We start from the raw sequence: 14,509 nt of genomic DNA on the forward strand, positions 1-14,509 counted from the left end.
ACTCGGGAGGCAGAGCCAGGCGGATCTCTGTGAGTTCGAGGCCAGCCTGGGCTACCAAGTGAGCTCCAGGAAAGGCGCAAAGCTACACAGAGAAACCCTGTCTCGAAAAAACCAAAAAAAAAAAAAAAAAAAAAAAAAAAAAAAAAAAAAAAAAGCCTCATCCTTGGTCATCTGTACAACCCAAATTCCATGGCCAGATTGCATTTTTAAAAAATTTATGTATGTGCTGGGCGGTGGTGGCGCACGCCTTTAATCCCAGCACTGGGGAGGCAGAGGCGAACAGATCTCTGTGAGTTCAAGGTCAGCCTGGTCTACAGATCGAGATCCAGGACAGGCACCAAAGCTACACAGAGAAACCCTGTCTCGAAAAACCAACCCCCCCCCCCAAAGTTATGTATTTGCGTATATTTGTGTAGTGTTTGTGCATGATCGTGTATGTGTGTGCAAGTGAGTGTGTGTGTGTGTGTGTGTACATATGTGAGAGAGTGTGTGTTTGGGTATGTGTGCATGTGTGAGAGAGTGTGTGTGTATGTGTGTGTGTGCATGTGTAAAGATGTGTGTTTATGTGAGTGTGCATGACTGTATGTGTGAGAGTGTGTTTGTGTGAGTGTGCATGTGTGTGTGTACGTGTGTGTACGTGTGTGTACGTGTGTGTACGTGTGACAGTGTGTGCTTGTGTGCCTGTGGATGCAAGGGCCCAGCGGTTGATGCCAAGCTTCCCACGCTGTATTTGGAGACACGCTCTCTCACTGAACATGGAGCTAGTTGGTTCAGCTGCATTGCCTGGCAGAGCCTCCGGCCAACGCCGCCGCCGCCGCCGCCGCCGCCCACCAAGGCCGGGGTTACAGGCTCACACCACCATGTGCAGCTCTGTGTGGGTGCTGGAACTTAGCGGGCACCTTATTCCCCACCTCCCCAGCCCCCAGACTGCCGTTCCTTCCTTCCTTCTTCTTTTGGTTTGGATTTTTTGAGACAAGATCTGCCCTGACTTATAATTACGTAACCGATTTTATTTATTTATTTTCTTGTGTGTGTGTTTGGGGGGGGGGCGTGAGAGTGTTGGGGCACACACGTGGAGGTCAGAGGACAGCTTACAGGACTTGGTTCTCTCCTTCTCTGGGCACTGGATGCAGGCGGGAGGCTTGGTGAGCCATCTTGCAGACCTTCTTGGTCTTTCTTCGAGCCAGGGTCTTGGTGTGCTGCCCAGGCTGGCCTCCATCTGTGGTCCCTCTCCCTCCCACTGCTTTAATTACAGGTGTGCGCCGCCACGCCCAGCTGAGCGGGCTCCGCAGAGCGGTCACCGCCGCTGGATGCTCCTCTGGCTTTCCAGACCTCTGCCCACACTGGTGCACTCGCTGTGACCCCCGGGGGCTGTGCTGTGGGGCCTGACTTGCCCAGCTCCCCGTCAGCAGTTTGGACTGGGGGGGAGGGGGTTGGTGAGGGGCTGAGGGCTGGAAGAGGAAGATGTGGGGGTGTTTGTTCTCTGTCTGCCGCACCCAGGCTGGCAGTGGCGGGGGCCTGGCTCTTGGGAGCCGCCTCCTAGGGAGGAGGGCGGCCCTTTGCAGTGGCCCGCTCGCTCCAGGACACCTCTCCTCCGTCTTGGTCGCTCCTTCTCCCGGTCCCTGCCTCTGCAGGCCTGTCCAGTCCTATCTTGAATCACTCCTGGGCACGTGCGGCTGCCTTATGCCGGTGTCTGACTGGCGCCACTCTGTACTGTTTTCCTAGGGACATATGGGAGAGGCTTTTCTCTGCGTCAGTGCGGGGCTGGAGTGGAGCTTCCTGTGACCCGACTCCCGGCTTTGATCTCACTGAGTCTGAGACCGGCCCTGGGTGGGAAAGTTCAGAGTCAGGGGTTGTGGCGGAAGGCCTGAAATAGAGACCATCTGATTTGGGGACTCCGGAACCAGAGTCCACGTTCTAAGAAGGCCCCGTTTGGGGGTGGTGGGGGCGGGGCTGCCTCCTGAGACTAGCGGGGAGCCCCAGCCCTGGGTCTCTTCATCTCCTGTGTTACTGGAACCACAGCTTGTGGTCCAGTCTTCTGACTGCGGTCCACTCTGCTCCCCTTGTAGGGTGTAGGAGGTCACCCAAAGTCAGGAAGAAATAGAAACTTCGGTGAGGGTGTGCGGTGAAGGAAAATGCAGACACCATCTCAGCTCCTGGCTTCCCAAGACGCGGAGCGTGGGTTTCCTGGTGTGGGTAAGGGGCACGAGTGGGAATCCCGAGCAAGGCAGTGTGAAGGTTCCTGGGGATCTGAGGGGCTCCCTGCTGTGGGTGGGGTGCCCGACCAGGGCCGCTGATGACATGGGGAAGGAATTCTCTGGGAACCCAGCGGGCCTGGACTGGCACCCCACCCACGGGGGTGACCCAGCGGGTGGCTGCCACACTGAGTCAGCCCTGCCTGGGCCCCGCCCCATTTCTGGTTCCACCCATCCTGAGCCCGCCCCCTCCAGGTTTCTCCCCACTCCTGGATCCTGCTGTCAGTCAAAGTAAGGGGTAGGGAGAGAAGGCGGGAGGGGCGGGAGGGAGGAGAGGGGGATCTGTGATTGGTATGTAAAAAAAAATTCTTAATAAAAAATATGGGGGGAAAAAAGGAAAGAAAGAAAGGGGTAAAGGAACCCTTGAGAACAGCTTGTCATCTGTCCCGGGCCATGGCGACACCTGGGGCGGGAGTGACATGAAACCTGTTCACCGAGAGGACCCTGGGTCCCAGAGAGTTCTGCACCTTTTACAACACCACACCGCAGAGCTGGGTCGGGTCCCCGGGACTGTGTGTGGGCTGTCGGGGGACGCTGGTGCAGGAAACGGGTTCCAGACTGCACCCTCTTACCACTGTCCTTTTCAGAATCCCGGGAGAAGTCGGAGCCCCACCCCCTCCCCCAGGCCTCCTCATCCCAGCCTGCCCGCAGGGTCTGCCCGTGGGCACTTAGAACTTGGCTGTGATTTCTGAACATTTTCTTGCTTCGGCTGGAGCGCTGCACTCACACTGTCTTCCATTCCAGACAGTGTGGAATTGCCGGGCTTGGTAACGGAGGCCGTCAGTCCCAGCGGCTACAGAAGCTGACGCAAGAGGATCACAAGTTCAAGGTCTGCCTGGGCTACAGACCAGGTTTCGGGTTAGCCTGGGTAACACACCGGAGACCCCGTCTCTCCATATAAAGTTTAAAACGATAAGCCAAGTGGTGGTGGCCCACACCTTTAATCCCATCGCTCAGGAGGCAGAGGCAGGCGGAGCTCTATGAGTTCGAGGCCAGCCTGGTCTACAGAGTGAGATCCAGGACAGCCAGGGCTACACAGAGAAACCCTGTCTTGAAAAACCAAAACCAAAAACAAAAACAAAAACAAACAAACAAACAAACAAAAAAACACCAAAAAACCACAAACAAACAAAAGGATGTCTAGGGCGTGGCACAGTGGTAGCACCTTTGCCTAGCATGCATGAAGCCTTGAGTTTGATCCTCAGTCAAGTCTGGCTTCTGGGAATCCTATTCGGCACTCCTGGCGGGATCCTCCATCCCCTTTGCTTGTTCTCTGGGAGGGGTTCCCCTGGGAGATGGGACCATCAGGTGCTAGGAGACACCCAGCCATTGAGGTTGGGCCCTGCGCCAGGCTGACATGTTGCCTTGGGGACAGTGGCAACTTCCTTCCTGGGTCTCAGAAGAGTTGGACCACCATTCTCCTTCCCTGCTCCTTCAGGCATCTCCTGCAGCTCCTCCCCCAATGGGGGCTGTCACACCCAAGCCAGGGGTTCCCAGGGAGCCGGGGTTCCCAGGGAGCTGGGGGTCTGGCTTCTGGTTTCTGGGTTCATTTGCATCCTTTCCCACCGTCTCTGTCCTTTCCAGTTCAGCTCCACCTAATTCACAAAACCTTTCCGTGTGTCTGCCCTGAGGACACAGAGGAAGGGAGACACGACCTACTCCATGCAGGACCTCAGTTCACAGTGGGAAGCAGAAAGGACACATCACCACAGCCACGTGGTCTCTGGTAGTGGAAGACTGGAGACTGGATGGTAATTGAAGAGGCGGTCACAAGTGCTGGTGAGGATGTCCCCTCAGGAGCCACAACCCTGCGTGGCCAGCCAGGAGCATCTCCCAGGAAGCTGATGATGCCCATTCCCTACAATAAAAGCAAATCTGCTTTATGTTCTCTTTCTCTCTTGAAAGTTTTTCAGATTTGTTTAAGTGTGTGAGTGCTTTGTATGCATGTATGTGCACCTTATGCATGCCTGGTCCCTGAGAAGGTCAGAAGAGGGCATCAGATCTTCAGACTGGAGTTATGGATGGCTGATGCTGTGTAGGACTGTCCTCCAAGCCGGGCACCCTCCACCATGGAGGTGGTGGCCGTGCTGATGCGTTCGCTTCTCTCACAGGAGGAGGGGATGGAAGGCCGTGGGACCCTCGCGAGTATCCAGCTGCCCTTCCCAATCAGATGTGCGCAATTCTACCCCAGTTGCCCGTGTCTTGGGGGAAGGCTAGAGGATGTAAGTGTGAAGGCTGAGGGGAGCAGACTCCACCCGTGACAGTGGTTCTCAACTTTCCTGATGCTGTGACCCTTTAATACAGTTCCTCATGTTGTGGTGACCACCCCCAGCCATAAAATTATTTTTGTTGCTACTCCGTAACTGTAATTTTGCTTCTGTTATGAATTGTAATGTCAATATCAGATATGCAGGAGATCTGACATGTGACCCTCCCCAAGGGGGCCGTGACCCACAGGTTGAGAACCCCTGATTTAGTCACAGGGAAGCTATCAACTGTGCAGTGTACAGACTTTCTGTGGCACCTCATGGTCACCCATGCTCTGTCTGTAAGCCGAATAAACTCATTGGTTCCCTTGGGTGAACTTTGGTGGACCGGCACCTCATTTTGTCTTTGAGGCCTTTGGAGGCGGGGTGGAGCCACCACATGCGTCCTCTGCCAGAGCAACAAGTATTCTTAGCTGTGGAGCCACCTAGGCCTGTGCTGGCTTCCTTTTTTTTTTAAAGACGGGATCTCACTGTGTCTGTGTAGCCCTGGCTGGTCTAGAACTCACCTTGTAGACCAGGCTGGTTTTGAACTCAAAGAGATCCTTCTGACTTTCAAATGCTGGAATTGAGGATATATAGCACCATGTCCAGCATGTATTGATGCTGGAGACATCAATTGAGGCAGAGTCTTTACTTCATAGCCCAGGCCAGCCTGGAACTCACAGTTGTCCTTGTCTCAGCCTCAAGAATGGCTCGAATTGGGTAGAGGTGAGTGCCACATGGCTTTCCTGGACCCTTTGTGCCACATGGCTTTCCTGGACCCTTTGTGCCACATGGCTTTCCTGGACTCTTGCCTTGCCCTCTTCCTTAAGACAGTGTCTCTGGTGGCCTCGGCTGGTCTAGAACTTGCTCTGTAGCTGAGGAACTTCCGATCCTCCTGCCTCTCTACCCGCTGTGTGTTGAGATTACACCAGGCCTGACTGATGCAGTACAGGGCTGGAGCCCAGGGCTTCATGGCTACTAGGAAACACTCTATAGATGGCCGTGTCCCCAGACCCACTCCTGACTCTGGGCCACAGCATGCTTCCTTCTTGAAGGCAAGCCTGGTATCTGCAGAGACTGGGGAGGGAGAGAAGGTCTGGGGTTGGGGGTCCGGCCCACTGGGCTGGGTTCTGCAGACTGTACTGTCTGGCAGCGACTGGAGAGCTTCAAGCTGCAGGGCCATGGACTGAGCTAGCTCGGGGTCCATCTGGTTTTTCTGTACAGAGGGGTTTTTGGGGGCTGGGATCCCAGATGGTTAGCATACCCTACCGCTCAACTGCACTCCAACCCAAAGTCTGCAGCTTTTTTTTTTTTTTTTAAAAAAAAAAAACTGACTGAACTTTTCTTTAAACACTACCACCTCAGAACTCACGGAGGAGCTCACAGTGAGGCGGGTTTGACAGGAGCAGACAACTGGCCTGAGCCCCGGGTGCTCCTGTAGAAACCGACTCGGGTTCCAGAATTCCTAGAAGCAGAGACTGGCAGAGCATCTCCCTCCTCAGACCTCTCACTGGGATGGGGAGGACTGCTCCCTACCGCCTGCCTACTGTTTTCTTGGTTGATGGGGACGTGGAGGCCCGGGGTGGAGGCACTTCCTCTGCCTGGCTGTGAGATGGTGACAGAATTGTGGTGACATCTTTCTGGGTCTCCAGAGAAGGACCGGGGAGGTCTGGAGTGGTCACCAGAGAGCCAGCGTTCAACCCCTGGCTTTTCATCCTCTTCGCTCAGGGAAGGAGAAAAAGGCGGGCTTGCTCAGGAACTGGTGAGGAGCAGAGGCCCCGCACATAGTAGGTGTCTTAATCATCCATCTGTTGTTGTGAAGGGAATCTACAACCAAGGCAACTTTTTTATTTTATTTTTTGGTTGTGAGCCTAGCCTTTAACGGCTGAGCCATCTCTCCAGCCCTTTATTTTATTTTTTTAAAGATTTATTTGTTTATTATGTATACAGTGTTCTGCCAGCAGGCCAGAAGAGGGCGCCAGATCTCATTACAGATGGTTGTGAGCCACCATGTGGTTGCTGGGAATTGAACTCAGGACCTCTGGAAGAGCAACCAGTGCTCTTAACCACCGAGCCATCTCTCTAGCGACCCCTCCCCCCAAGACAACTTTTATAAAAGAAAGCATTTAATTGGGGGCTTGCTTACAGTTTCAGAGGTTTAGCTCATTATCATCATGGTGGGAGCATGGCGGGATGGTGCTGGAGAAGGAGCTGAGAGCTACATCCTGATCCAGAGACAGACAGACAGGGAAGGAGGGAGAGAGAGGGGGAGAGAGAGAGGGAGAGAGAGAGAGAGACAGAGAGAGAGAGAAAGAGACAGAGAGAGACAGAGAGACAGAGACAGAAAGTCAGAGAGAGAGACAGAGATAGAGACACACAGAGACAGAGAGAGACAGAGAGACAGAGACAGACAGAGGAGAGACAGACAGAGAGATAGAGACAGAGACAGGGAGGGACAGAGACAAAGAGAGAGAGACAGACAGACAGACAGACTGGGCCTGCTTGCACTTTTGAAACATCAAAGCCCACCCCCAGTGACACACTTCCCACAACAAGGCCACACCTCCTAGTCCTTCTAGTCCTATCAAAAGCCCCTCCCCCGGTGACGGGCACTCAGGTGTGTGAACCTGGGGGGGCTATTTTAGTTTCGCTGTGTAACCCTGGCTGTCCTGGAACTCACAGAGATCCTCCTGCCTCTGCCTCCTGAGAGCTGGGATTAAAGACGTGCTCTATCACCTCCAGGCTATGGGGCCGTTCTTATTCAAACCACCACAGTAGGACTTTAACAAATGCATCTGGAATGAATGCATATTTCCCCCTCTGGAACCCCAGGGAGGAATGAGACCCAAGAGGAGCTATCCGAGGGGCTGGTCCTTCCTACGATGTCACAGTCTGAGACCCCAGAAGCCCTGGTTACACCAGACACTGGTGAGTGCAGGGCCTTAGACTCCAGTTCCCAGAAACCTGTGTGTGACTGGGCTGTCAGGTGCTTCTCTTTTTGGGAAAGTCCACTAGAGAAGATTTTTTTTTTTCCAAACTATAGTTACAACTTATTTCATTCATGAGCCATATAGTTTTTGACAACTTGACACAGCCGTGGTCATCTGGAAATGGGACCCCCAGCTGAGAAAATGCCTCCACCAGATGGGCCTGTGGACAAGCCTAGGGGACATTTTCTTGATTAATGATTAATATAGGAGGGCTCCAACTTCTGTGGGCGGTGCCACCCTGGGCAGGTGGGCCTGGGTCGTATAAGAAAGCAGGATGAGCAAGCCAGTGAGCAGCGCTCCTCCACGGCCTCGGCTTCAGTTCCTTCGGCCAGGTTCCTGCCCTGGTTTCTCATGAGGACCAACTGTAATCTGTAAGCCAAAAAAACCACTTCCCTTTACAGCCTTTGCTACACGAGACCTTGGTTTTTGTTTTAAAAAAGCAACGGAGTAGGTTAGGGCAAACATTCAAAGTATTGTTTGTAAAAGTATTGTTTCTGATATATCTGGACAAAGGCATGAGGTCAAGGTCAGGTGTAAAATTGACGGGACTGTGGGTGCTAGAGAAACAGAACTCAGAAATCTGGAGGTGGTGCCCGATTCAAGTTCTGGGGTCTTTAAATGCTTTTATTGATTTGTTTTATGTATATGGGTGTTTTGCTTGCATGTACGTCTTGCACCAGGAGTGTACCTGGTGCCTGCGGAGGCCAGAAGAGGGTGTCAGGTCCCCTGGAACTGGAGTTACAGACAGTTGTGAGCCACCTTGTGGGTGCTGGGACCCAAACCCACATCCTCTGGAAGTGCTCTTAACTGTGAAGCCATCTCTCCAGACCCCGTTTTTATCTTTATTTATTTAGTCAGTTTTTGGTTTTTCAAGACAGCGTTTCTCTGTGTAGTCCTGGATGTCCTGGAACTCAGAGATCCACCTGCCTCTGCCTCCTGGGTGCTGGAATTAAAGGCATGCGCCTCCACTGCCTGGCCTATTTTATTTTATGTGCGTTGGTGTTTTGCCTGCCTGTGTGTCTGTGTGAGGGTGTTGGATCCCCTGGAACAGGAGTTACAGACAGTTGTGAGCTGCCATGTGCATACTGGGACCGGAACCCTCATCCTCTGGAAGAGCTCTTAACCACGGAGCTGTCTCTCCAGGCCCGGTTTTTGGTTTTGTTTTTAATTTTTAATTTTTGAGTCAGAGTCGGACTTACTATGTGGCCAGGAACTCCTGGTCCTTCTGCCTCTACTTCCCCCTTAAAGGCCTGGATAACCACTATCATCGGCTCTAAGGCTCTTGGTAAAAATCTCACACACTCTAGGAGCGCTAGGCTTCTCTGTCCAGGTCAGCAGCTGTCCCACGGCTGCCGTCTGTCTCCACCCCTCCTGGGTCTCTTCCTGCTTCTGTCTCGAGTCCCCTCCTTCTTTTCTTCAAGGGACAAACACCCCCACTCCCGCCCCTCAGGAAACACGGGGGTGGGGTGGGGTGGGGGGAGGGAGGGAGCAAACGTGACCGATGGGGGTGTCAGGGGGCACTCTTATCTCAGGAGTTCTAACCAAAGTCTCCGAAGCAAACGCCCAGGCTCGGTGGCGCAGAACAGAAAGTAGGCGACTTGGGGATGAGTTTGAGGGTTGAACTTTGTGAGCGAGGGCCTGGCGCGCTGCCCCAGCCGGCCGGCCACGGGAACTCGTTTCTGTGGGCGCAGGGGTGCACTGTTAACTAGAGGAGTTCATGTTCTTCCCCCTTTCACTATTATTTATTTTAAAGGAAAGACAGAAGGAGCCAAGAGAAATTGGAGTCAGTTCCTCCCGGAGAGGGAGCGGCTGAACTGATTCGGAAGTTGGATCTCTTTGTACAAAGGAATGCAGAGAGACAGAAAGGAGAGAGAGAGAGGAAAAAAACAAAACAAAACCCAACAACAACAAAAATAAAACCCACCCCATTGCTTCATTTCCCCTCCAAGTCCAAGCACTTTCTATTGTGCAATGAAAAGGCTTTTCATGTCGAGAGAAATGAATCCTGATTTGCAACGCTAAGGGCTTGAGCGTGCGTCTAGGCTCAAGACGGCTCTCAGCTGGGCGCGGTAGCCGCAGGGTGACCGTGGCCAAGTTCCCGGTGTGCTCCGCCACGCGTGGGCCACCTCTAAGGGTGGAGAGCCGCGAAGTGCAGCGCGGTGCCAGTGGACAGCCGTCTAGGGGGCACGCTAGATCCCGGGGTCCTCTGGTGGCGCTCCGAGCACTTTTGGGGATCCAGGCGCGCGCGCACGCTGTCGGGGAGGCAGAGCCCCGGGCGCGGGTGCACGTGGGAGCTGCAGCGGGGGCGGGCCGGGGTGTGGCCTCCCCGCCTCCCAGGCGGGATTTGCATGTGTGTGGCGGCCCCAGACTTCCTGCTCCTTCCCAGCTGCAGGTACGCGCGGGCCGGGCCGGGCTGGAGGACTGTGGGCGCGCAGAGACGCGGGCACCTCCTCACCCGGACCCGGGCCGCACCGCGCCTCCTCGCGCTCCGGGGGCCAGGGCAGCCGCCAGCCTGTCCTGGCTGCCCCGATCGTCCCGATCGCCGGGCTGCGAGGTGGCACAACGCCCCTCTCCGCCCAGCGCGCTGCAGTCCTCTGCGCCGAGCCTGGCAGCTCGCTCGTGGGCAATCTTGCCACCTCGAGCCCCGGAGGGCCAAAGCCATGAACGAAATGTCCAGCTTTCTTCACATCGGGGACATAGTGTCCCTATACGCCGAGGGCTCAGTCAATGGCTTCATCAGCACTTTGGGGTGAGTGAGCCTAGGGCAAAGGGGGGGGGGACGTCGGGGCCGCCGTACCAGCTGCGTGTCTCTTGATGCCCAGTCCCCTGCCCCTCGATGGCGGGCTTGGGCGCCCTAGTCTCCAGAAGCGAGGGGGCACTGGCTTCCCTCTCTTAGAGAAAGGAAGTGCGCTGTTTGCTCAGGTAGTAGTCGGGCGCCCTGGGGAGTTCGCAGGAGGCGTCTGGGCCCACTGAGCCCGCCACTTCTGGCACACTCCTTTTCTTCAGTCGTGCCTGAGGGGTTTGAACTTCCTCTGCAAGTGGTCCTGGGGTGGTGTTGGTGGCAGGTGTCTGGGGCCTGAGTTGGAGAGGGCCTGGGGTTGGAGAGGGCTTGGCTGGGGTTGGGGGTGGGGTGCTAGGGTTGGCTCCGACTGCAGCCTGGCACTCATCCCTATCGCCCCATCCTGAATCGGCTTTTGATGGGTTGAACTTTCTCACTCACCTTGTGTCGCATCCCGGCTTTAGTAGGAGTGTTTTCTTTACCCTCCCGGTCCAGGCAACCCAGGTCTCGGCCAGCTGGCCCCCCTCTCCCCCCCCCCCGCCCCTTCTCCCCGTCAATTTCCTGTGCAGTAACTCTGGCGCCCCTGGTCCCAGGTTCTCCAGAGCACTTTACAAACATTAATTAATTCTGACTGCCACCCCCCAGGGTCTAGGCTGGATAAGCAGGGAATCGATTCTGTCCCAGGCTGGGGCCAGACCTCTGAGCCAGGAGAGGGTGGAGTCCCTGTATCTTTTTAGAGAGCCCCTTGGGCACCTTACTGCTGGAGACATGGAAAGAGTGCAGGCCAGGGTCTGGTCCTTTTGCCCCATTTAGTGCTGGCGTGCGCCTGCGCGCGTCGGGGGGGGGGGAGGTGGGGGGAAGGTAGGGTGGGGTGGGGTCGGGGGCGAGGAGGGCGGGAGAGACTGTTTTGTGGCCTCATCTTTCCCAGCAACACTCAGCTGCCCATAGGGTGCCTCCTGTGGGGACTTTGGAACTGTGTGTGGGGTATCCTCGGTCCCAGGCTAGCCCTACACTGGTCGGGCAGGTGGGAAGCTTCTGGCTCACTGGGTTTCTCCACTGGTGGCTGGAATTCAGTGAGCCGTAGGGAGGAGAACCCACAAGGGCCTCTTTGCCGGAGGAGGCTGAGATGGGAGTTCCAGCATTCCTTCCCCCTCCCAGCATCCTTCAGGCTCTCCTACACACCTCCTGGGTCAGATGTAGATTCCTACACACACCTCCCCATCAGGTTTCTCCTTGAAGTTACCCGGAGAAGAGGGGTGGAGCCACACACATCTGGGCCAGCATCTGAGCAGGGCCAGGGCCCCGTACAGGGGAGGTCCACAGTCAGCACTTCACATTCTGCTGTGGAACAGGGTGTGTGTGTGTGTGTGGGGGTGAAGCCAGAGGTGGGAACCCCCTTCCCCCCCAAGCTCTGCAGCATTTTGGAAAAATAGCCACTTCTTTTGCGGATGTTTCTGACTCGGGATTGAGCCCTGGGTGGATGTCGTTTAAGCACCTTGAGGATTAACAGAGCCAAGGGAGGGGTCTAAGGTCCTTTTTCCCACCCTCAGGCAGGCTCCCTCATTTGGGAATCCCTCTGCATGCTCTCTCTCTCTCTCTCTCTCTCTCTCTCTCTCTCTCTCTCTCTCTCTCTCTCAAATTATTTTATGTGTATGGTGTTGCGTGCAAGCATGTCATATTATTACCGTGTGGGTGCTCCGTGGCTGTGGAGGCCAGAAGAGAGCGTAGTCGGATCCCCACGGGTGTGAGCTATCTTGTGGGTGCTGGGGGTGAACTCAGGTCCTCTTCCAGAGAGGCCCGCTCTCTTAAGCGTCGAGCCATGCTGCCAGCCTCGGCTCCCCTGTTCCCTGTGTACTGTCTTCCTGCCCCAGGAGCTGCTTGCTACTTTTAGTCCACGTGGACCTCAGGGCAGGTCTCAGGGCCCTGACCCCAGGGAGCCCCTTCCTATGAAACTCCCCCCAAAAGATGGACAAATGGGCTGGAGAGATAGCTTAGAGGTTAAGAGCACCGACTGCTCTTCCAGAGGTCCTGAGTTCAATTCCCAGCAACCACATGGTGACTCACAACCATCTGTAAAGAGATCTGGTGCCCTCTTCTGCCATGCAGGCAAAAACACTGTATACATAATAAATAAATCCTTAAAAAAAAAAAAAAGATGGACAGCCTGGCCTGGTGTGCTGGCCTAGGCCTAATCTGAGCTCACCTCGCCAGAAGTTCAGGTGCATTTCCTGGAACCGCCCCCCTGGTCTCTTTACCTTTGCTCCTGTGTGGCTCTTGCCGGCCCGCCTGAGTAAATCTGTCCCACCCTCTGAGACCTAGCCCAAAGGGGCCTCTTTTGAAAGCTGAGACCCCACCTTCCAGGGCAGAATTAGCCCTGTTCTTTCTGTGACGTTTCCAAACGTTCTCTGGTGGGCATCGGGCTCCCCGTAGGTCCAGCTAACACTCACTGGCAGGGCAGGGCAGGCACTGGCAGGGTTAGTGAGTCAGCTGTGCCCTCGTGGGGGCTGCACTGTGTTGGGGACCTGTGAAGAGGAAGGGAGCCGCCTTCCAGCTGCGGAAGAATGAGTGGCCGGACTGTAGTAACTCACTGTACCCAAGTGGACTCTCCAGCCCCAAGCTGCAGCATCCTTAGGGTCTCCATAGTCCTGTGGAGTAGGTCTGCAACCCCAGCACTTGGGGAGTGGTAGCAGGGGGGATCCTGAATTGAAAGACAACCTCTGCTATTTAAGGAGCTGAAGGCTAGCCTGACCTACAAAGAGACTGTCTTCAAAAAAACCCAACCAACCAAAAAAACAAAAAACAAGGCAGGCAGACAAGCAAAAAAGGTCAAACTTGGCAGCCAGACTCCAAGAGCCTGCATGTTCGGTCAGACTGAACCGGGGTCTGCAGGCCTCTGCTTCCTTTTCTGCAGAGCTGGAAGTTGGACCCTGGTCTCAGGCATGCTAACTGCATGCTGGTTTGAGGCATGCTAACTGCATTCTCAGGCATGCTGACTGTGCATGTTGGTCTGAGGCATGCTAACTGCATTCTCAGGCATGCTAACTGTACATACTGGTCTGAGGCATGCTAACTGTGCATTATCAGGCATGCTAACTGCATGCTGGTCTGAGGCATGCTAACTGCATTCTCAGGCATACTAACTGTGCATGCTGGTCTGAGGCATGCTAACTGCAAGCTGGTCTGAGGCATGCTAACTGTGCATGCTAGGTGCATTTGTCAGGCAGGTTCCCGTGCTATGCCACTGAGCTCTACCTCAGTCTTCAATACTGCATTTTAATTGCATCCCCAGGGCTGGAAGCGGCTCTTAGAGGCTCTCTGGGTCTTACTCAGAGTCAGTCTGCCTCCATCCTTAACTCTGGTCCTGCAGCCTTTCCTGAGGCTGTTGGTGCCCAGGGTCTTGAGCCCTGGGGCCGGTGTGATGGAGCTCCTGGGCCTCTCTCAGTGCCCAGAGTCTGGCATTCGTTTAGTCTGTGACATGAATTAAAGACAGAAGGCTGGACCCGCTGGGGAGGTGGGGGGAACGCTGGTAGAGGCCAGGGAACGCTGTTAGAGGCGCAGCAGCCCTGGGTCTGGGGCCTGAGCACTTGAGACAGCCAGTTAAAACCTCTTGGGTAATTAGAGGTCCCATGAAGATTGTATATTAACTGGGTTGGGAGGCTGGGAGGGGTCTGGGGAGTGGATCCTGGAGGTGGTTGGGACTCAGGGAAGCAGGTCCACACCTGTTCCTGGCAGGGAAGCGTGGCTGTGGCTGGCCTCGCCCCTCACCCAGGTGGAGAGACAAAGGCCAGAGCTGCAGATCAGGGAGGAGGAGGAGGGCGAGGGTTGATGTGGTTCCAGGCCGTTGGCTAGAGGAAGGTGGCCCTGAGAATGCAGGGTGGACCCATCTGGCCCCCTGGAGACCTCTTAGTGCCCTCAGGGTGGCTGCAGGGCCCAGGGATTGAGCTGGGAGTACAGGTGAACTAAATCTTTAAAGATTTATTTATTTATTATGTATACAGAGGAGGGTGCAAGATCTCATTACAGATGGTTGTGAGCCACCATGTGGTTGCTGGGAATTGAACTCAGGACCTCTGGAAGAGCAGCCAGTGCTCTAAACCTCTGAGCCATCTCTCCAGCCCATAAACTAAATCTTGAAGAGGCATTTGTCAGAAGCCTTTGCTGCCCATGAAGCCCTGGGGTCACTTTTGGGGGTGTGTCTCCGCACCTCTGGACCGGGTCACCCCATGGTAATGTAGT

General features: G+C 55.1%; 1 protein-coding gene across 1 annotated transcript in view; it reads left to right on the top strand.

Annotated features, from left to right (window-relative positions):
- The first annotated feature begins 9,883 nt into the window (after positions 1–9,883).
- Itpr3 (inositol 1,4,5-trisphosphate receptor type 3) overlaps positions 9,884–14,509 on the top strand; it is a 71,779-nt gene continuing 67,153 nt past the window's right edge. The window contains exon 1 of the mRNA XM_028888362.2: positions 9,884–10,243. Within this exon, the coding sequence (XP_028744195.1) occupies positions 10,155–10,243 (89 nt within the window). The 5' untranslated portion in view covers positions 9,884–10,154. The remainder of the gene's footprint in view (positions 10,244–14,509) is intronic.

Source organism: Peromyscus leucopus, chromosome 16_21 (assembly GCF_004664715.2).
Source record: "Peromyscus leucopus breed LL Stock chromosome 16_21, UCI_PerLeu_2.1, whole genome shotgun sequence".
Lineage (NCBI taxonomy): Eukaryota > Metazoa > Chordata > Mammalia > Rodentia > Cricetidae > Peromyscus > Peromyscus leucopus.